This window comes from Erpetoichthys calabaricus, chromosome 5 (assembly GCF_900747795.2).
Source record: "Erpetoichthys calabaricus chromosome 5, fErpCal1.3, whole genome shotgun sequence".
Lineage (NCBI taxonomy): Eukaryota > Metazoa > Chordata > Cladistia > Polypteriformes > Polypteridae > Erpetoichthys > Erpetoichthys calabaricus.
This window is the reverse complement of record NC_041398.2, coordinates 25,043,463-25,067,364: the sequence shown is the minus strand read 5'-3', so window position 1 is coordinate 25,067,364 and position 23,902 is coordinate 25,043,463. Positions and strand designations below refer to the sequence as shown.

Below are 23,902 nucleotides of genomic sequence, written 5' to 3'. Positions count from 1 at the left end.
CTAGTTCCTTATCTCCATCTGGTCAAGAAATTATCTATGGTCCATATTTATATCTAATTATGAACAGCAGTTTTTTAATAGATACTTGAGTAGCAGTCAGTTGAAATGTCACTTCTCAAGATGGCTTAGAAAGGGACCAGACTTTACGACTTGTCCAGTGATATGGACAGCATGCACATAAAAGTGATGTTCTAGGGACACTTTGTAATAGCTCAGCAGCTTCCTGGATGCAGCCATGAAAAATGTGCAGTGCAATCTCTGCCCAATGTTTTACATGGGAGATAAAGCTAAAATAAAAAAAAATGAAATCTATTTAATAGGGAATCTGACAGCTACGTAGTTTGGAAACATTTGAAATATAGGCTATGTTCTGACTATATTGAGTTTACATATTTTATATACTCTTTCTCTGAATACTTGCTTTACATGCTTCATGTTTACTTTTTAAAAACATTTTAATAGGAAATATAACATGGAATTGCCAATCCAAAGCAATGTAGATCTATAATGATCTCAGTATCATATATATATGAGGGGGAGTCAAGCTAAAGTTAGAAAATGGAACGTACCTTAACAAAACTGATTGTGTCATTACTCAATGGAGTCTCCATCCTTCTCAATGCACTTGTGCCTTGAAGGGCCTGGATGCCAGCAGAATAAAAGGTTTTGACTTGGCTGACTTAGCAATAAAGCAATAAAGGGGAAGGTTCAGAGGCACGTAGGTAAGTGGCTGGTCAGCGTTAAGACCTCTGATCAAGTACAAGGGGGGTCGTAAGAGCAGATAAGACAGTAAGAAATTAACTAGCAGCAGATATTCACTTAGCAAGTTTAATTTATTCTAGATTGAACAGTTCTTAGCAGTCTTTTCCAGAGAAAAGTAAAGTTAACTTCATAGAAAGACAAACAGCAGGCAATTGAGAGGGAGACTATTACAGCAGCTTAAGGGGCCAGAAGATATAAAATAGCTGTAGCAGTTTTATTATCTAATTTCTTTGTCTAAAACGTTTTAGTTTTAGCATTTAAGCTGAATCATTTCATTTTAATTAAAAAAAAGAAAAAGTTAAGGCAGTTTTCGTAATTCTAAATCAAAATTTAATAATAAGGCCAGTACAATGCAAGTCCTGCTGGATGTTGGACTTTTTAGGAGAAGGCTTGGAGTAGTCAGTCTTCTATGAGAGCTACATCTGCAGGGAATGTCAGCTGATTCAGCACCTTGAGCTCAGGGTCTCTGAACTGGAGGAGGAGATGGCTGGCCTGTGTTGCAGTAGATAATTGGCAGACCTGGCTCAGGTGTACGTTAGGGAGACAGTGTGCACCTCTGAGGTGGCACTACAGACCAGATAGGTAGAGATAGGTCGGTAACGGTCACAAGACATTAGGTAAAGGGTTCACACTGTCCATAGAATTGGAAGTGTCAAACTGTTTTCAGGTCCTTGCAGAGCTGGACAGTGACTCTGATGATTCTGAGGTGGTAGGCAGGGATGAGGAGCCCCAACAGGTACTGATAGTTGGGGGTTCAGTCATTAGGGGGATTAGAGCACAGGCTTGCTCCATAAACAGAGAGTCTTGCATGGTGTGTTGCATTCCAGGTGCACAGGTGGGAGACCTCCCTGGAAGAGTGGATAGGCTCTTGGCCAGAGCAGGGTTGGGTCCATTTGTCATTGTCTATGTTGGAAAAAAATGACATACAATCTGTCAGTTCTGTGATCCAAATTCAAAGAGTTAGGTGCCAGGCTGAGGAACAGAACTGACAAGGTACTCTTCTCTGAAGTTCTGCCTCTGCCACACACCAGTCAGGGTAAGACTGAGGAGATTAGAAGGCTTAACGCATGGCTCAAAACTTGGTGCAGGGTAGAAGGGTATAGGTTTTTATGCATTGGAGACTCTTTTTGGAACAGATGGTACATGTTCCGTCACGACGGGTTACATCTGAACCGGAGGGGCACCAATGTATTGGGGGGTGTATGAGTAAGTTAGTTGAGGTCTGTTTAAAAAGGGAATGGGTGGGGGGGCAAGGAGGAGGAGCAAACAATAGTGTAAAATATAAGTAATGCAAATTCTACCCCAACATTTAAATGAAAAAGGAATAACACAATACAAATAGCTTGCCTTAATGCTAGAAGTATCACCACCACAAACAGGGCAAGTGAGATGGAATTGCATGTCAGAGCATAATTATTATATTATAGCAATTTCAGAAACCTGGCTAAATAACAAAGAATCGGATGAGTATAACATAGAGGGAAACACGTTTTTAGGAAGGATAGACAGAACAGAAAAGGAGGTAGGGTTTCTGTTTATGTCAAACAGAATTTAAATGCAAGTCCTTGTCAGTTGGACGATGAGTCACATCTTAGTCAGGACATGTGGCTTCACCTGGAAAACATTAGGGAAAAGGGTCTAGTTTAGAAGTGTGTTACAGACCACCCAATGCTGACAGTAGTTTCAACACATATCTTTTTAGTAATATTAAAAAGATAAGTTTACAGGGGGATATTATAGTCATGGAGGACTTTAACTATCCAAATATTAATTTGGATAACCTTGCAGTTTTTAGAAGTGACCAATGACTGTTTTTTAACATAGTATGGTAAAACACTAACGCTAGGTGAAGCTTGTCTGGATTTAGTATTTTGTAATAATCAGGATAGAATCGAGGGTGTAGAGGTGATTGAACCACTAGGGTCAAGTGACCATAATATAATACAATGTTCAGTGTTTTGTAAGAATGTGGACGCAAAGACTAAAATTGTTAAGGTTAACTTTGGTAGGGCAAGTTTTGAGCAAATGTGGCAAAGTCTAAAAAGGATAGACTGTGATAAGCTTTTAAGTACGGAGACAGTCGAGGAGCAGTGGAACAGATTTAAAAATGTTTTACATGTAATGCAAGACACATACATACCTAAATTTGGAATTAATAATAAATTAAATACAAACTCCACATTGGGTTAATAAAGAGTTAAAAAAGTACCTGCAAAAGAATAAAAAGCTGTAAAAGGCTCTGAAATGATGCAAAAAGATACCACAAAAAGGTATGAGGCAGCCACCTCATAAACTTGAAAGCTAGTTTGAGAAAATAAGGCAAAATGTGAGAAATAGTTCTTTACAGACCGGAGTCCAAAACAGAACTGAGGTAACAGACAAAACATGGAGGTTTTAAAGCTGGATGTGAACCAGAAGTGGCATCATTGGGACTGGAACTGGAAGTGACATCCTTTGGCCCAGAACCAGAAGTGATGTCATCGGGCCCTGCCGGAATTTCCCGTGATTGGTCTGCAGAGGAAAAAGAGAAAGGATTACTGCACCCTGCCACCCCAAGGTCCAGCATTGAATTACCTTCTTTTGAACCCTTCAGCTGCCTCCTATGCACATGTATGTGACACAGTCCCCACCTCAGCCCAGACACATTGGCTTAGGCATTCCTGACCGAGAGCTTGTGAATCCGAGAAACAGTACGGCGTTGTCATGGAGAGAGCCCTGCCGATAAATGAACGATAACTTGTAAGGCTGTAGGCCTAAAAACCACCTTGTGACACACGGGTTTGATTCCTTGTATAAGGCCATCCACTGTAAAAGTGCATGACCTATAAAAAAGATGAACTCACAACCTAAGAGATAATACCTCAGCTGTGTAGTTGCCCATTTGATTGCCAAGGCTTCCCATTCCACTACTGCAGGGGTGTGCAAAGTCATTCCTGGAGGGCCGCAGTGGCTGCGGGTTTTTGTTCCAACCCAGTTGTTTAATTAGAAAACAATTCTTGCCAATAATTACATTTCATGGGTTGCTAGTGCTTTAACTCTGCTATGTCAAGTCATTCTCAAATCCTAGATTTTTTTTTTCCATTCTAAAGATATCATCCAAATATTTTGAAGTGTAAAACGGATGGGTAATTCTCAATCCTTCACTTTTTCTCTACTCTTTCCTTCCAAGTATTTAATTAAACCAAATAGTGCCTGATAAATACACACAGGCGTAAAGGGTAACAAGCAAAATGGATAACTGCTGGTTTCTTTTGTCATTTGCATCTTATTGCTAATAAGGAGCAATTAAAAACCGAGAATGCAGCTGTTTAAGACTTAAATAAGCAATAAGGGTTCAAAATCTTAACGAGGGAGATAACTAAAATGAGGCAGAAGTGTTTCTAGAGCAATTAGTGCTTCTTATTAAGCAATTGGGTTGGAACAACAATCTGCAGCCACTGCGGCCCTCCAGGAATGACTTTGCACACCCCTGCACTACTGCATACCTGGTTTCCTTTTCCAGCAGTCAGTGCACACACTCTCTCGAAGGTGTTCTTACAATTTAAGCAGACTCTGGCTTCTTTTAAAAAGGAACAATGGAATGACGATTCCCTTAGATCTGCAAAAAATGCAGTCATTCTGTTAATGGCCACCAGATTCAACCCTGCGCATTACCAAATTTAAATTAAAGAAGTTTTAAACCAAGCAGCATTATTTATCAGGTTAAAAGTATGGAAGTGCGCTTACTGTTTGTGTGTTGAAGGCGCTCCCGCAGGAATCTGGGACTGTCTAGCGGGTGATTGCTGTGAGGCGTGGTGAGTCTGGGCACATGTGGAGTTGGTATAATGGCCAGTATGGGCTTCTCTGCCCAAGTTCAGTTTTACACGCTGGTGTCCTCACAAACTGCGCAGGTGGTTTAAGGTGCGGAGCGCCTGAAAGAAAAAGCCAGCATTTGCTTATGTAACCAGGGTTTAGTCAGAGATGGGGATCCCGTATTGTGAATAAATTAATTTACTTACTTGTGAGTCGGCAACTGGTGTGCTTGAGCTCAACATAGCTGTTGGCTGTCCAGAGGGGCTTACACGCATGTGACCAGCAGGGGTTCGATTTTAAATACAAAGTTGCTCAAGGCATGTCGCAGTGCATATGTGGAAGCATCTGTATGAATGTGGAAGCATCTACTTTGAAAGATGCGTGGGGTAGACAGGGTGGCAGATTGGCTGGATAATCTTGACAGTTATATTTAAGGAATATATAAAGACACTGCTGAGCAATTGAAGGAGCAGTTGTGATTTTTGATGACTTTGCAAATATTCTTTTTGTACATACTGTATATTTATATATCTCCAAGTTATAATTTTGGTGGAGGTATACAGTATATACTTATTTGGCGTTCAAATAGTTTTGATTTTGGGGTTGGTGCAATTGTTTTTTTTTTTTTTTTTGTATATACACACAGTTTATTTTTTTCCCATTGGAGGAGCTTCTTGAGCCTAAGATAAAGGAGGACTACCTTCATAGTTGGAGTGTGTATGTGAGTAGTTTTTGTAGGAGTGCACTGTTTTTGTAAACAATTTTATTTCTGAAGAAGTGTCAGAGCTGAAGGGCTGTGAATCAAAGCCCGCCTGACGCTACTGCACTACTGGGCCACTATCCCACTACACGGGATATCACATGATCTTAATGGGCGTGGTTTCATCCCAGGCTGCTGCAGCACCTGATGATGAACTTTTCATTGTGCAATGTCCCGGTAATCAACATGTCATTCTGAGTGGCCACGTCTCCCCCCCAATGCTAGCTCTTGTAAGAGTTAAATTTGAACCCTGCTCTATGTGTGCACCTGACATGTGTCTGCGTCTCATATCCTTCTGTAGCTTATGCCTTAAAGCTGACGCTATTATTTTTATTCACTATGATAAAATGTGTTTCCTGTTTTGTACCAAGCTGGACCATAATATATCTATACATATATATAGGCCATTGTTCTTTTCTTCCTTTTCCTAAGTTTTCTCACAGCTCCCAGAAAATAAAAATGAAAAACATACATTTAAAAAGTCACGTACATCCTAAACAAACAGGACTATCAATCAAATTGTGGACATCTAAGGTATTAAAATCTGCCACGTCCTGTTAGCAACTAGGTGTAACCAATCATGTTAAAAGTTTTCTTAATTTGTAATGAATTCCTTTTAACGTAAAATGACCTAATCAATGAATTGTATAAATATAGCCTGAGGACATTTTTTTTCTTTGTAGCAATGTGACTAGCATGTGGCTAACATGTAATACACTTGTTACCTCTTCGAAGATTTAGATAAAGAAAGGTATGTAGCAGACATGGTAAAAGACAACCCAAAGAGATTCTTTCAGTATTTTAGTAGTAAAAGAACAGTCAAGGAGGAGGTTGAGTGCATCAGGAATAGTAATGGGGAACTGAAAGATACAGACAGTAAAATAGCAGACGCTCTAAACTTGTAGTTTTCTGAGGTCTTCACAAGTAAGGAAGTGGATAACCTCCCAGTGGTAAATGGGACTACTAAGGAGGTACTGGGTGATTTGAAAATTGTAGAGGGAGAAGTACTGCTTATATTAAATAGGCTGAAGTCAAACAAATCACCAGGACCAGATAATATTTACCCTCATGTTCTTAAGGAGGCAAGCGGCTACATATATAAACCCTTGACACATATTTTTAGGAAGTTACTGTGCAGTGGGGAGATTTCAAAGGACTGGACAATGGCAAATATAATCCTGTTATATAAAAAGCGTGACCAGGCAGATCCAATCAACTATAGGCCAGTAAGAGCAGCACATGGCAAGTACAGGAGTTTTTCTGAGCAGTCAGCATGAGTTCAGAAGAGGGAGGTTGTGTTTTACTAACATGCTGGAATTCTATGAGGAGGCAACAAAAGGATACGATCAAAGTGGAGCATATGATATTATTTATCTTGACTTTCAGGAAGCAGTTAATAAGGTGCCACATGAGAGGTTGGGTGTCAAACTAAAAGAACTGGGAGTTCAGGGTTATGTTTTTAGATGGGTGCAGAATTGGCTCAGACACAGGAAGCAGAGTGTTATGGTGCAAGGAACCTCATCAGAATTGGCCGATGTTAAGAGTGGGGTTCCACAAGGGTCTGTGCTAGAGCTGCTGCTCTTTTTAATATATATAAATGATTTAGATAGGAATATAAGTAATATGCTGGTTAAGTTTGCAGATGATACCAAGATAGGTGGATTGACAGATAATTTGGACTCCGTTAAATCATTACAGAAGGACTTGGTCAGCATACAGGCTTGGACAGATTTGTGGCAGATGAAATTTAAAGTAAGTAAATGCAAAGTATTACACATAGGAAGTAAACATGTTAGGTTTGAATACACAATGGGAGGTCTGAAAATTAAGAGTACACCTTATGAGCAGGAATTAGGATTTGTAGTAAACTCTACGCTATCAACTTCCAGACAGTGTTCAGAAGCCATTAAGAAGGCAAACAGAATGTTAGGTTATATAGCACAATGTGTGGAGTACAAGTCCAAGGAGGTTATGCTCAACCTTTATAATGTACTGGTGAGGCCTCATCTTGAGTCCTGTGTGCAATTTTGGTCTCCAGGCTATAAAAAGGACATAGCAGTGCTAGAAAAGGTCCACAGAACAGCGACTAGGCTGATTCCAGGGCTACAGGGGTTGAATTATGAGGAAAGATTAAAAGAGCTGAGCCTTTTCCGTTTAAGCAAAAGAAGACTAAGAAGTGATGTGATTGAAGTGTTTAAAATTACGATGGGAATTAGTACAGTGGATTGGGACTGTTATTTTAAAATGAGTTCATCAAGAACACAGGGACACAGTTGAAAAAGTATTAAGGGTAAATTTCGCACAAACATTTGTTAGTTTTTCTTTACACAGAGATCCATAGACACTTGGAATAAACTACGAAGTAGTGTGGTAGACAGCAAGACTTTAGGGACTTTCAGAACTAGGCTTGATGTTTTTTTGGAACAATTAAGTGGATAGGACTAGTGAGTGTTGCTGGGCTGAATGGCCTATTCTCATCTAGATTCATCTAATGTTGTAACAGAAGGAATCATCCTGGGGAACTCACTTAGCTCTATTTGATCCTGTCTCATTCTCAACCCATTATGAAACAGATTAAAAAACGCAAAATATGGATACAAAGTCAAAAACCAACACCAAAAACACACCCTAACACACCGATTTAATATGCACAACATAAAATATATGCAGGAACAAAGATGCAGTACAATTACAACAGTTGCTAGAAATACGTAAGTGAACTGTATTCACAGGACATACACAGAGTTTGGACTGAACAAATGTAAAACAATTAATGTGGAAAAAGGAATCCTTATTGAAGATGGGTATACCATCGAAAATGGCAACTGAATCGAAATCATGGCAGATGGTGAACTAAACAAATACCTTATCCAAACGTATACAATGTAAACGAGTGAATATACTCATATAAAAAAATACATCATGTCTTTCACAAATACTCAAAACACACCTGTGCGCATGCCACACAATTAAAGCCATCAATACATATGCCATTTCAGTACTCACGTACCAGTACTTACGTTGGTCATAAACAGACCTACAGCAGGTCCAAAGAGAAACAGAAACACTACACATAAAACACAAACAACACCACACCAAAGCAGCCATCGATTGACTCACACCTCCACGTGCAGAGGGAGTAAGGAGTCTTATATATACAACTAGCAAAATACCCGCGCTTCACAGTGGAGAAGTAGTGTGTTAAAGAGGTTATGAAAAAGTAAAGGAAACATTTTAAAAATAACGTAACATGATTGTCAATGTAATTGTGTTGTCATTGTTATGAGTGTTGCTGTCATATATATATATATATATATATATATATATATATATATATATATATATATATATATATATATATATATATATATATGTATATATATATATATATATATATATATATATATATATATATATATATATATGTATGTGTGTGTATATATATATGTATATATATATGTGTATATATATATATATATATATATATATATATATATATATATATATATATATATTTATATATGACAGCAACACTCATAACAATGACAACACAATTACATTGACAATCATGTTACATTATTTTTAAAATGTTTCCTTTACTTTTTCATAACCTCTTTAACACACTACTTCTCCGCTGCGAAGCGCGGGTATTTTGCTAGTATGTATATATGTGTATATATATGTAGATATGTAAATATGTATATGTATATATATATGTCTGTATGTATGTATGTGTGTATATGTATGTGTATATATATATATGTTGATATATGTATATATATGTGGATGTGTATATGTATATATATATGTATATATGTAGATATGTGTATATATAGATATGTATATATAAGTATATATGTTTATGTATGTATATGTTTACATAACCTCTTCAACACACTACTTCTCCGCTGCAAAGCGCGGGTATTTTGCTAGTATATATATATATATATATATATACACACATACACATATATTTTATATATATATATATATATATATATATATATATATATATATATATATATATATATATATATATATATATATATACACATATATATGTATACACACACATATATATATATACATATATATACATATATATATACATACATACATATACACACATACATGCAGTTTCAATAACATAGAAATCAATATAAACAACATTAACATCATTATCATATGAGAATATGAAGTAATATATAAGAAGCACATCCATCCATCCATTTCCCAACCCGCTGAATCCGAACACAGGGTCACGGGGGTCTGCTGGAGCCAATCCCAGCCAACACAGGGCACAAGGCAGGATACAATCCTGGGCAGGGTGCCAACCCACCGCAGGACACACACAAACACACCCACACACCAAGCACACACTAGGGCCAATTTAGAATCACCAATCCACCTAACCTGCATGTCTTTGGACTGTGGGAGGAAACCGGAGCGCCTGGAGGAAACCCACGCAGACACGGGGAGAACATGCAAACTCCACGCAGGGAGGACCCGGGAAGCGAACCCGGGTCCCCAGATCACCCAACTGCGAGGCAGCAGCGCTACCCACTGCGCCACCGTGATAAGAAGCACATTTCATATAAATATAAATTATTAAACAGTAAAATGTTCTTCTATAATTTGCTACCGTGGCTATTCGGTTGTCTGTCCAGGATTTTAAATCACCTGTAGCTCGCAAACCGTTTCACCTATTGACTTGAAATCTGGTACACATATAGTACGTCACGTCTACTATCCGCTTTATGGGTGATGATTGTATTACTCTTTTTATCTTTATTTTATTTTATTGTAGAATCAACTCCTATCTGCGCACACCAGGGCCCACCTTAAATCCCTTTGCACCTCTCCGTCAGTGTCTTTTGTCCTGTAAATGTGCAGATAAAGACAAGCAATTTGAACAACATATAAGAAGCGTATAAATTATTAAACAGTAAAACATTAACATTTAAGAAGTAAAGTTACATTAAGTACTACTGCAATGCCTTCGGGTATACCTCATTTTTTGTTTGCCCATTACATGCTTAAATGTATACATTTTTTGGTGTACCTACCCGAGAACACGCGACATATAACCGACCGTGAGAGAAGCATGGATTTTAAACACGCGTTGAGTTCATCTGCTGGTCTCCCTCGTGGAATAACTGGTAATGTTTGACTAAAATCTACAGCGAGTAAAACGACATTACCTCCCTTTTTTTTTTTTTTTACGATCTCTGAGATCTTGCTTTTTTCGGTTCAAGGCTTCATAAGCTCTTTTATGTTCTATGGTGTACTTATCCGAAACCATCATCTTTGAATGTTGCAAGACTTTCGCCTTCTATGTAGATCGGGGTAATTACATTCATTGCATTCCTAGTCTGAATCACAATCTGATTGTATGGGTGGTTACCTGGCACTGTAGGGTTGCCACCCGTCCTTTAAAATACGGAATCGTCCCGCATTTGAGAATGAAATTGCGCGTCCCGTTTTGAATCAATACGGGACGGGATTTGTCCCGTATTTTTTTTATCATTTTTTTTAAAGCAGCGTCTCATGCAAATCATCCCACACGCATTTTATGAAGATGCCTCCTTTCCTACTTTTGATTGGGTAATACTTGATGTCATCGTTAGTTTGATTGGTCTTTTTAACTGTCCAGTGAGGAGGGCGGGTCTTTTAAGTAGAGTCTGCAAAGTGTTGGCACTGGGATGTGGCACCCGCTGCAGTATGCGTCCCTTATTTTTTTGTATTAAAAGTGGTAACCCTACCTGGCAGGTAACACTTATGTTTGGTCATGAAGTCGTCTAAAATCCGCCATGTGCCCTCTTTTAATTGCGAGAAGCAGATATATATAGCCAAATTCTCGCTTTTCGTTGCAGCGAAGTACTGCTTTTAATTTTTTAAGAAGAAAAGAAAACCTTTTTAAACGGATCGAAAATATACCAATAACAATTTGTTAAGGATCTGTTTTTTTTGTGAACCTCGCTTTTCACAGCTGTCGTGCTACGGCGTGTGTTTCGTTTATTTGACAGTATGTAGATCGTGGTAATTACATTCATGGCATTCGTTTTCTGAATCACAATCTGACTGTATGGGTGGTTACCTGCCAGGTTACGCTTATGGTTGGTCAGGAAGTCGCCTTACATCCGCCACGTGCCCTCTTTCTGTTCCCAGAAGCTAATCATAGAATGGTTTTAATAGTTTACTTTCAAATAATGCAAAGAGTATGCGACACGTGTTTCTCCCTAATTCTGGGCTCATCAGGCATACACACTCACTGCATCCCCTCTCGGGAATCGAATCTCTATCGTCAGCGCCAGAGTTGAAGCCCCTAACGTTGCGGTTAGCAAGTCGGCTAACATCCACCATGTGCCGTCTTTCAGTTGCGAGAAGCAGATCATAGAATGGTTGAAACTGTTGCCCCTAACGTTGTGCTACGGCGTGTGGTTCATTTATACCTCGTGTCTTCTCATTAAACTTTTATCTCGCGAATATGTTATTGCAATTCGCAGCGGGAGCGTTTCTATAAACTTAATTTAAACTTACGTTTTACACCGTGCTTTGTTTCCCTTATGAACATGCTTGTATGCTTCACTCGCTCGCTTCTTATTGTTTCGCTCCCTTCTCAATTGTTTAATGAATTTTTTGTTCTTCGCTGTTTGCGGCTCTTCCTTCATTTCTCCCTACTGTGTTCTTTTATCTCGCGAATATGTTATTGCAATCCGCAACGGGAGCGTTTCAATAAACTTAATTTAAACTTACGTTTTACACCGTGCTTTGTTTCCCTTATGAAGATACTTGTATGCTTCACTCGCTCGCTTCTTATTGTTTCGCTCCCTTCTCAATTGTTTAATGAATTTTTTGTTCTTCGCTGTTTGCGGCTCTTCCTTCATTTCTCCCTACTGCGTTCACAGTCTTTTCACGTGATTACGTGGGAGGCGTGATGACGTGACACTCAACTCCGCCTCCCACGGCCATCGAGCTGCCGTCCATTACAGTATATTGTCAAAAAAGAGGTCCCAGTTATGACCATTACACGTTGAATTTCGAAATGAAACCTGCCTAACTTTTGTAAGTACGCTGTAAGGAATCAGCCTGCCAAATTTTAGCCTTCAACCTACACGGGAAGTTGAACAATTAGTGATGAGTGAGTGAGTGAGTCAGTCAGTCAGTCAGTCAGTCAGTCAGTGAGTCAGTGAGGGCTTTGCCTTTTATTAATTAGTATAGATTAATTTCCACAACAAGCAGATTAATAAGTGAAGAAAATTCTTCCATACAAAACAGCATATATTAACACTACACAAAGCAATGCAGACACAAACTACACACCACTTAATCTCCCTACTACAGACATCATCAAAGAGAACATAACAATCGCACAACTTTAAAAACAATCATGGACTCAGAAGTATTACATTATGGCTTAGAACTGGCAGCACTATGGTGACAGTGTATGTGCCTAAGGTGAAGAAGTCTGATATGTACTATACTATACATTGTCTCTTCCTATAAGAGGCATTTCCTGGAGTATAAAATGAACACTTTCATAAAAGGCATAAAAAAAGCAAGTATGCTTTTATTTAAGAACCAGTAACGGAGCGTGCAGTGAATACACTTGACTTGAGCATTCCTAGCTTTCCTGATCTTTCTCTGTATGTTTAGCATTCGTTTGCTCAGAAGTCGATGTGCTTGATGCTTCCTGATAGACTCTTCTTTTCTCCACACTAGCGGCCAGTTTCTTCACTTCTTTCCTTGGCATCTTTTCATGTTAAAACTGACTTAACACTAGAATTACCAAAGCCTACAAAAAAACTCGTAAAACAGGCCCACCTTAAATCCCTTTGCACCTCTCCGTCAGTGTCTTTTGTCCTGTAAATGTGCAGATAAAGACAAGCAGCAAGCAGCCTGCTATTCCATCCCCCCACCACCGTAGAACGTGCACAAAGTTCTCCCAGCTCAGGCCTTGATTATCTGGGAGTGAAGTGCTGGAGTTTTAGAGTGGAAATAATAGATCGTGTTTTGGAACACATGCATTTCATGTGTGTTCCGTTTCTACAATAATCTGTGTAAACACATTGTTAAAACAGAAAAGTTTTTCATATTTTAGTAGTAAATTACAAAATGTAGGAATAAACTATATAATGTGTGAAGCCTGAAGTCCAAAGATCAAATAAACACTTTCACAAAAGGTTCAAGTATGATACAACAGCTTCCGTGGCATAGCAGTAAGTTTTGCTGATTTGTAATCAAGAGTCCCCGGTTTGATTCCAACTGCCTCCTATATTTACCGTTTTCAGTATTGAGATGCACTGATTGGTAATATTATATATTTTTTTTTTTTACACAGATTATTGTAGAAACGGAACACACATGAAATGCATGTGTTCCAAATAACAATCTATTATTTCCACTCTAAAACTCCAGCACTACACTCCCAGATAATCAAGGCCTGAGCTGGGAGAATTTTGTACTCGTTTTGCAGAAGTGGGGGGATGGAATAGCAGGCTGCTTGCTGCTTGTCTTTATCGAACATTTACAGGACAACAGATGCTGGCGCTGGACCAGATTTACAAATTTTTTCGTAGGCTTTGGTAATTCTAGTGTTAAGTCAGTGTTTGTTTTGCAATTACTTAGTACACTTAAGTCTTCAATCTGCTCAAGAATGATTTAAGATAAGAAGAGGTAGGGGAAGTGACGGCGAAGATTGTAGGGATGATAACGGCTCCCGTACGCATGTGCCGCACGGCTGCCCTGCTGGCTGCTGCCAAGAGTTGATTCTACAAAAATAAAAAGAGGAATAACCTTGGAGGTCATTCATCACCCCAAAAGCGGATAGTAGATATCATGTAGTATATGTGTACCATATTTCAGGTCAATAGTTCAAACGGTTTGCGAGCTACAGGTGATTTAATATCCTGGAGAGACAAATGAACAGCCATGGTAGTATATTATATATAAAGATAAAACTGAAGTAAAAAAAATTGTTCAAATGATGTTGCTCTGAACTGATTCCGGCTGGGGAAGATGAATACAGACGGTTACTGTTTCAGGAACAGCATATAGCTTGCTGAGTTGGGGATGGATGAGTGCAGGCTGAGTGCTGCCAATTGAAACATTTGCAAAACAAAGGCAGTTATCAGTGGAGCAATTGGCACAGTGGTTATAGATATTGGAGGTTTCTCGTGTATGTCAGTAAAATTAAGGTGTCAGGGACAAATTCAATTTTTGCAGGCCTCAGGGATTCTAGAATTAAATACAAAATGTTTGCCTTTCTTGAGTAACCACTCCTTTCTAGGCGAGTTATTGTCATTATCCTTAGCATAAAGCATCCCACAAATCAATATGGAAGACATCCTCAAAATCATGTAAATTGTGTACATGACCCTGTCTTCACTAAGGTGAAGCCTGAACTTCTCTGTTGTTGGAAAAACCCAGATCACTCTCTTGTCTGAGTTGTTCTTTGGACACTGGGTGACAGTCGTGTATCCAAGTGTATCTGTAGTTATGAAATTCTGCTTATGTTTTTCATAGGGTGAAATCATTTGATGGAAATTCTCCTTGGATAATTGTATGCATCAAGGCTTTATTTCAGGAGTTAACATGTTTGGCACATGTCATGCACAGCCATTGATCAATTTCAGCTGTTCAGGAAGAATGGAGTCAACTGACCCATAAAAAATACCATTTCCCTGTTGGTTTTAGCTGTGCTGTATGGACAAGCTGAAGCCTGCTTGTTGTTGAGTATAGGCTGCCTCAGCCTCAGAGTGTAAGGTTGTGAGATGGCCAGGGTTGCATCCTGAGCTACTTGTTGTGTTGCAATAGGATCTCATTTATCCCAATCCTAATATGCACTAAGAAATATGGAAAAAGGATCAATGGCTTTTTCTCAGACTCAACTAACCATTCAAACATGTCCAAGCTGTCCGATTATTATTGCATTTTTATAATAATACTGTTTTCCTTATATAGGATAAGTCCCAAGGCATTTTGATTAATTTGAACATTTTTAATTTATATTTTTGCCCACAAGTATATACAGCAGGGTGTTACATTTTCTTTTTTTAACATTTTATTGAATTTATTAAGAGCAAATAATATTCCATATAAGCAAGTCAAATTTTACAAAACTAAGTTCAAATCAAATCAACCCCTACCCATGAGAAAGAGAGCTAGACCAACAGAGCAAAACATTTAATATAGAGTAAATTAATCAATCAATAAAAAAAAAAATAAATAAATAAGGGAAGAGAATCCACTACCTCAATTTAAATGCTTATTCTAAAATATTATTGATTAGGTCCTGCCAGGTTTTAAAAAAGTTTTGCACAGATCCTCTAAGTGAGAATTTGATATTTTTCCAATTTCAAATAATATAAAACATCAGTTACCCACTGACTTAAAAGAAGAGAGTTAGGATTCTTCTAGTTGAGCAAGATAAGTCTAGGTGCTAATAGTGAAGTAAAGGCAATTACAGTTTGTTTGTCCTTCTCCACTTTAAGCCCATCTGGGAGTCCACCAAACACATCTGTTAGTGTATTAGGAGGGATTGTGACACCAAGGTTGTCTTAAAAATTTTTGTTCAGAATGATGTTGATATGGTGCATGCCCAAAACATACAGCCCAATGAAGCTGGAGCTCAATTGCAATGTTCGCAGGTTGGATCTTTCCCTGGAAACATTTTGGACAATTTAAAGTGAGATAAATGTGCTCGATAAAAGATTTTAAATTGAATAATTGTAAGCTTTGCGCCTATGGAGCTCAAGTTAATTCTGTGCATGGCTTCCTTCCACTCCTTTTCTGAAATTTAGAGTAAGAGATCTTTTTCCGACTGTACCCTGAGATCTTTGAAAGGGAGGGACTTTAAAATGTTTTTATATACTACAGAAATGCTGTCTGAGTCCTCAAGACTGATCAATATTTTTTCCGGAATAGGAAGAGGTGAGAGGTGAGAAAAATTGGACAGATTTTGTTTAGCAGAGTTTCAAATTTGGAGGTAGTGAAAGAAATGTGTTGCTGGAAAGTTAAATTTGGTATGTAATTGTTCGTAAGATGAGATGATGTTAGGGTGTTGCATTTTCAAACAGCTTCAAGATGCTGTTTCAGATTTTGGCCTGGACATTTTCTGTGCAGAGACTCCATATTCTCCCATTGTTCATGTCTAGACTCTGAAATTCATCCTAATAATATGAAAATCTGCTTAAATGATGACCCGGAACTGGCCAGTTTGAGTTTGTGTGAGGGTCTCTGTGTGACATCCTGCCTTTTCTTGTCAGACTGCAGGGATAGATAGACTCCCTCTCCCTTTAACCCTGAAATGGAAAATGCAGGTGCAAGAAGATGGATGGATAGATAGATGAAGAGAGTGGCTTGTGGTTTAAAGTACATGTCTAGGAGATGAAATGTGGATCTCATTGACCCAATTCTTAATGTGATATCTTCTCTTCAGCTACTCTTTCCCTCTTCATTTATTCTTTTCTCACAGGCAGGACTTGTTATGCTTGTCCACACAACTGGCTGTTGTTCAACTCAAAGTGTTACTTCTTCTCCAGTAATAAGCTGACCTGGATAAGTGGCCTTGATAGCTGCAGACAACTTGGGGCACACATGGTGATCATAGAGAGTGAGGAGGAGCAGGTATGCCCTTCGTGTCTACTTGGATTCACACAGTGTGGATCGAAAAAAAGCAGTATTTGAAAACTTGCAATTGGATTCAGTGATAAAGAAGGACAGGTTAAAGCACAAGCATTAAGCCAAATAAAGTTCTATCTATCTATCTATCTATCTATCTATCTATCTATCTATCTATCTATCTATCTATCTATCTATCTATCTATCTATCTATCTATCTATCTATCTATCTATCTATCTATCTATCTATCTATCTATCTATCTATCTATCTATCTATCTATCTATCTACACACATACGTAGCTATACACATACACACACACCCTAACCACAACAGGGCCCCATGAATGACACACACACGCTTATTAACCTTTAGCACTTTAAACCACACAAGTGCTTTAGGTATAACACAGCCTGTCACTCAGCACTTCAAGAGACTTACTTATTATCAGAACGAACAACATACGATGTTTTTAATGATGTCTCAGATATAAATATTACTTTTAGTCTACAAGAATAAATTTAAACATACAGAGTCTCAGCACTCTTGACTATAGGCCATTTATCAGCCAAGAATACCTTACTTTACGTCTGTTCCTACTATTGAGTGGAGCTCTCACTCTCAGCCTAATAAACCTCGCAGCACAGAGGTAGTGGCAAATCTCTGGCTGCACTAGGTGCTGATAGGGACGGCATGGTGGCGCAGTGGGTAGCATTGCTGCCTCACAGTTAGGAGACCTGGGTTCGCTTCCTGGGTCTGGTTTGCACGTTCTCCCTGTGTCTGCGTGGGTTTCCTCCCAAAGACATGCAGGTTAGGTGCATTGGCGATTCTAAATTGGCCTGTGTGTGTGCCCTGTGGGTTTGTTTCCTGCCTTGTGCTCTGGGATTGGCTCCAGCAGACCACCATGACCCTGTAGTTAGGATATAGCAGGTTGGATAATGGATGGATAGAGGTACTGATAGGAAAGTCTGAATATATATAGTCTTTAGAAAAAACTTACGAAAAAAAGTAGAGATTGCAAGGATGAATGTCCCAGGGCAGCGTTTGATTTAGCAATCGATGTTCATGAAAATGCTGTTAACTGATGATCGGATGAAAATTGGTCATACGTGTCTTTGTTGTCTGTTTCAAATGAGGCATATTTATTATAAAGTTTTATGGCATGGTTTCACAACACATGAATGTTCCATGCACCTGATTGGCTGGCTGTCAATATGATGGATGAGTTTTGCTCAAACTCTTTAATCTATCTTTTCCCAGATAATAAAGTTTTTTTATATTGCTTCATGTCCTCCTTTCCCAGGCTGTAAACCAAATTGTTGTTCCAGATGTCCATTCATAAAGTAATCAATAGCCTGAGGCATGGCTTAATCTTCCTTTCCCAGGCTGTAATACCAATTTAGCATTATGCTGTGAACAACCAAGTTAGATGAAGAGCTGCTGGTTTATTTGTCATTTATATTTCATTGTTAATTGGCAGCTGAATAAGAACATAAGAAGCAATTAAAACACAGAATGTAGCTATTTAAGACTAAAAGAAGAAATTAAGCATTGGGAATCTGAACAGGGAAGTTAAATAAAATAAAGCATACAAAATGTTACTTCATAAAGAACCATTGGCATCTAAATATGAAACTGAGTTTGAACAAAAACCTGTGGCCAGAACTTGGGTACCTGTAGTCCCAGGCCAGTGGGAGCTCCTGTGTGTCATTGACAAGGAAGGATTTCTATACACAGCAGTTTCATTCTGAAGTTCACCTTAACTGTGTGACTCTCTAATTCTGAAATTGTAATAACCGTATGGTGCCTATTGGTCTGAGGAACAAACCCTCTACATAAATGTTATAAAATGTACTACACTGCTGTTGTTAATTTTGTAGTGCAGAAATTAATTCACACACGTCATGAGAGAAGTGGGTTCATTGAAGAAGACACTGATGACAAACAAAAAACCAAGATGGGTGAGCATGAGATAAGACGGACATGCCATCATGCAAAGTGATAGCACTAAATTAAAGAATTTAAACAGAAAAGCCAGTCAAGTCCCTTTTTTTGGAAATAGCAGCATTACAAATTACCCATAGGAATATATGAAAAGTGTTACTTGGCTTGCATGAAACTTGACAATAAAAATAAGACCAGACCATCTTTTCTGTATGTGTCATTTCGTTCCACAAGGTCTGCTTATTCAAACATGTTTTGTTTTTAGACATTTTTATTAAATGAGACGAGCAATCAAGGTTCCAACAAACCCTCCTGGATTGGACTGAATGACATTGCTACTGAAGGTCAATTTGTCTGGGTGGACAACAAACGTCTGGACCCAAGCAAAAGGTACAGGCATTAAGCAAACCCTCTGTATGTGTAAGTTTTAAAGATGTAGTCTACCTGGTGGGACAAATCAAATGACATTCAGTTAAATTGTTTCCACAATAAAAACAGCACAAAAAACTGAAGTAAAAAACAGCTACTGTAACTTCATTCTATTTAAGCAGACATTTGGTTCAAATTTAATAATCAATGGTAAAAGACAAAAAGAAAGTGAAGGTGAGAGAAAACCATTGTCTCAACTCAGTGCTGTCCTTATTTTAAAAATCCAGTGTTCTGGCTGTGCCTTTTTAAGGACTGAGAAACAGAAGAATATGGCTGTTTGCTTTTGCTTTGGGTCACTTGTAGATCACATGTCTTAATCACTCCACTTTGCCTTGTTTTCACTTTTGCTCCTTCTAATTCTCTTTTCTTTTCCCCCTTGCTATGAATTTTGTTCTTTTTACTTCTTTTTTTTCTTTTACGTCATCTTTTTTCTGCCTTCTCGTTACCTAGTCAAAAAACTCCCACATTCATTCTGGTTTACTTTCCTTATTTACCTCCATAATTCCTCAGTGCCCTTAAACAAAAACAAAATCTTCCTTTTGTGTTTAGTTCATTTTGGATGTGTATTTGGTAGATTTGATAGTCAACAGAAGTTCTGAGACCTTGTATTTTCTTTCAGCTTCTGGGGTGTGAATTTGGATGGATCGATGGAGCCAGATAACTGGAAAAATTTAGAGGACTGTGTGCAAATACAGAAAACCATTACTTATAGTGGCTGGTATGATATTCCCTGTTCAGAGACAAAAAACACTATCTGTGAAAGAGCAGCAGATGTAATTACACTGTGACCGTTAAGCGATAAACCACACAGAATCTACAACATCACTGGGAAACTCCAGATTGACTGTAAAGGAGACCTCTCAGAGACGCTGATTTATTTTGCAGTGACAGATCACTGAGAAATTTTAAAAAGTGCATCTGCTGTCATTGTGACCTGGTCACATAGTCACCTTCAACTTATTTCTTTGAGTCTTTTGAATGACACTTTTAAAATACTTGATATTTCAGCCATATGTGAAGAAAAATAAAAGTGAATAAAATTCACTTTAAACAATATTTCACAGTACTTTGTAATGCAATGTATGGTTGTAGAAGACAAAAAATGTTAATGGAGGTCAAAAAAACACGGACATATGGACATATGATGGAGGTGAGCATCCAGAAAATGACCAAAAGACTGAATAAGCAAAGGAACAGGCAACATTTAAAGTCAAAAGAAGCAGAAGAAGAAAATAAAAGGAGTCAAAAACAAAACTGCAATTCAAAAATCAAAAGTAAAAAATATCTAATTCCTGGTTTAATGACCGGGCGGCACGGTGGCGCAGTGGGTAGCGCTGCTGCTGCCTCGCAGTTGGGAGATCTGGGGACCCGGGTTCGCTTCCCGGGTCCTCCCTGCGTGGAGTTTGCATGTTCTCCCCGTGTCTGCGTGGGTTTCCTCCGGGCGCTCTGGTTTCCTCCCACAGTCCAAAGACATGCAGGTTAGGTGGACTGGCAATTCTAAATTGGCCCTAGTGTGTGCTTGGTGTGTGGGTGTGCTTGTGTGTGTCCTGTGGTGGGTTGGCACCCTGCCCAGGATTGGTTCCTGCCTTGTGCCCTGTGTTGGCTGGGATTGGCTCCAGCAGACCCCCGTGACCCTGTGTTCGGATTCAGCGGGTTGGAAAATGGATGGATGGATGGTTTAATGACCTTACTCTGATTTACAGGAAAACTTAGTTTGAAAAAATGTGTTTAATCCAAAGCTAGGATGTAATCTTAGCAAATCGTGATATGACGATCCAGAAAGCAAAGTATAAAATGATGTTGCAAAAGTACTGAGTATGTATAAATAACCACACAAACAAATGTAAAAAGCAATAACATAACTCAGAGTGCATACACGGACTCCAAATCCCAGGAGGTGTTAAACACACCATTTCTTTGTAAGTAGACTGATGACGTTGAAGTGAAGCATGCTGGGAGTCATGAAGGCTGTGTGTATGAGGGACTAAAGCTGCATGGTGGTTTCTAGTAAAATGACAACATGGATTAAATTGCTGTTAGCAATGTAAAATTACAAAAACTCAATCTATTCACCTCATACCACCATGTTTTATATTTCCACATTTTCACACGTGGAGCAGTGGTAGCACTGCTGCCTCGCAGTAAGGAACCCTGGGTTTGCTTCCCGGGACCTTACAGTGTAGAGTTTGCATGTTCTCCCCGGGTCTGCGTGGGTTTCCTCCCACAATCCAAAGACATGCAGGTTAGGTGCATTGGTGATCCTAAATTGTCCCTAGTGTGTGCTTGGTGTGTGGGTGTGTGTGCCCTGCGATGGACTGGTGACCTGCCTGGGGTTTGTTTCCTGCCTTGCACCCTGTGTTAGCTGGGATTGGCTCCAGCAGACCCTGTAGTTAGGATATAGCGGGTTGGATAATGAATATTTTTACACATAAAGTATATAATAAACATAATGTTTGTAATACTGTAGATTGGGCAGTGCCTTTAATGCATCAGTTAGTCATACACTATCATGTAATAAGACTTTAACAAAGGCCACTTATAAGCTATCAGTTAAGTGAGTGTTTGTCTTTCTGCTATCCTGACCACAGCAGAGGTATCAGCTTGATTTTGAAATCTGTCTCTGATTTGGTGTGTGATATTAAACATATAAAATGTTGTTGCCCTGTTTCTTTTGTACATTTATAATCCTAAATGGATTTTAGTAAACGGTGTTTAAAATGCAATAAGGGATGTGGTGACTAAAGCCTGTGTCTATGAGATCTTCTCAGTGACCTGTCTCACTTTGTCAGCTTCTTCTGTTTACAGGAGGGTCTTTTTGTTTGTCTAAATAACTTGCTGTTGTGTCCTTTTTCTCCTCTAATGAAAAGAGCTAGAGCTATTTGTTTGAGCTGTACACCTCAGTGAAGGGATATTCTTATTCCAGAGCATTAGGACAAGTAGCCACATCCCTTACCCTGGAGAGATTCACCCAAGGTAGCTGTGGCATTAATGCTAAAGAAGAAACTATCAGAAAGTAAGTATGTATTTGTGTGTGTGAACAGGCATATCAGGCCTTCAGGAATCTGTGTGGAGGTGAGAGGGCATAGATGGAAAAACAAATGACATGCGGTGTTGACATAGAAAATGTGTTACAACACACTGGTTCTCCCACAGCCTGACACAACTTTTCTCAGCAATGAATGTACCTTTATGTTGATCTAGAACTTGACTGATGTCTGTCTACCTGCAGAATTGATCTCTTTGCAAAAAAACAAAAGCAGTTCAAGCATTAGTAATGTTGCAGTTATTAATAACGCATGCTAGCTTTTTCATAGAATTGGCATGCTGTATTCACATCATTATACAGTACTCTAAATGGAAACTCATATCTGAAGAAAGCAAAGAATATAAGAAGATTGACAAATGAGAGGAGATCATTCAGTCTATTCAACTATATTATCAATATAATTTTTTTAAGCTGTCAAGGTCTCCACTTCAGTTGTGTTAATCAAAATCCCACAATGTGTTGTGCGTCAAAGTTTTTCCAGACTTCCACTTCAAAACCACCTCCCCTTAACTTCTGCTGGAGTTTTCATGCTATGTAGAGAAATGTTATCTGCTGTTAAAGATTGTTTCATTAAAGAATGATTGTAAAATGGAGAAGTTAGGTCAGACCAAACCAAAAGTATGCAGGAGATGTCTGAGCAAAAAAGACTTTGGTCACATAATGGAAAAACAGCACTTGTTACAGAAAACAGTGATGCAAAAGTGAAAGACAAAAAGTGCAACAGAACAAACAGAAGCGTTTTTTGTTTAATTTAAGTAGAATTTGTGCCACTTCAGTGTTATTCTGGGTACACATGATTATTGTGAGGGCTATTCATAATACAAAATACATATAAACACTTTCAATGCACTTTCAACTCTTAAACTGCATATACATAAAACGCAGACCATCGTTAAGTGTAATTTGAGTGCAGCTACTCGATGCTATACTGATAGATTTTTTTTTAATTGTTAGAAATCAAGATGACTACAAGAATTTTAATAAATTGAACTGGATTGGACTGATTGAAATGCGTATCTATGAAAGCAGAACTGTAGGCGTAAGAGTGTGGCAAGCAACATTCACAGTTTTAGAAAGCATAAAACTGTGACAGAATAATCAGGTCTTAAGGAAATGAAAAAAAGCTTTGCAACATAAAGCTTTACTCACCTTCTTTTAAATACAGACATTGACCATTCATTCATCCATGTATCTATCTTTTGTAGACCTACTTAGGCCAATTTAAGGATGAACTTGGATATTTTGCAAAAAATTATCAAAAACAGATAAAAAGTGAAGGGGAGTGGCATCCATTTGGTTATCCAGTACTGTGCTCATAAGATTATCTAAATTCAATCCATTCTTGCAACTTGCTTCTCAGGAGGAATGCTGAAGAAGCAGTAATAAAATATCCATATTTCTGTGATTTGAGTGATTCATACTTAGTGCATCTCACTTCTTCCTTTTCTCTGTTTCATCTATCCTTTTAGTTCTCTACTTTTTATGATTAGTACTGCATTTTTCTGTTTTCTTAACATCTTCTGATGTGATATCTTACCTTGTACAAC

At 38.4% G+C, this 23,902-nt stretch overlaps 1 protein-coding gene across 5 annotated transcripts in view; it reads left to right on the top strand.

The window, feature by feature from the left end:
• Positions 1-20,608, top strand: part of LOC114651551 (low affinity immunoglobulin epsilon Fc receptor-like) — a 139,167-nt gene extending 118,559 nt beyond the window's left edge. For 3 of the 5 annotated variants that reach the window (XM_051927592.1, XM_051927587.1, XM_051927593.1), the window contains 2 exons: positions 19,225-19,270; positions 19,929-20,608. In XM_051927592.1, coding sequence (XP_051783552.1) covers positions 19,225-19,270; positions 19,929-20,097 — 215 coding nt within the window. In that variant the 3' untranslated portion in view covers positions 20,098-20,608. The remainder of the gene's footprint in view (positions 1-19,224; positions 19,271-19,928) is intronic. The other 2 variants (XR_007934894.1, XM_051927591.1) reach the window with 2 other exon arrangements.
• Positions 20,609-23,902: the final 3,294 nt, after the last annotated feature.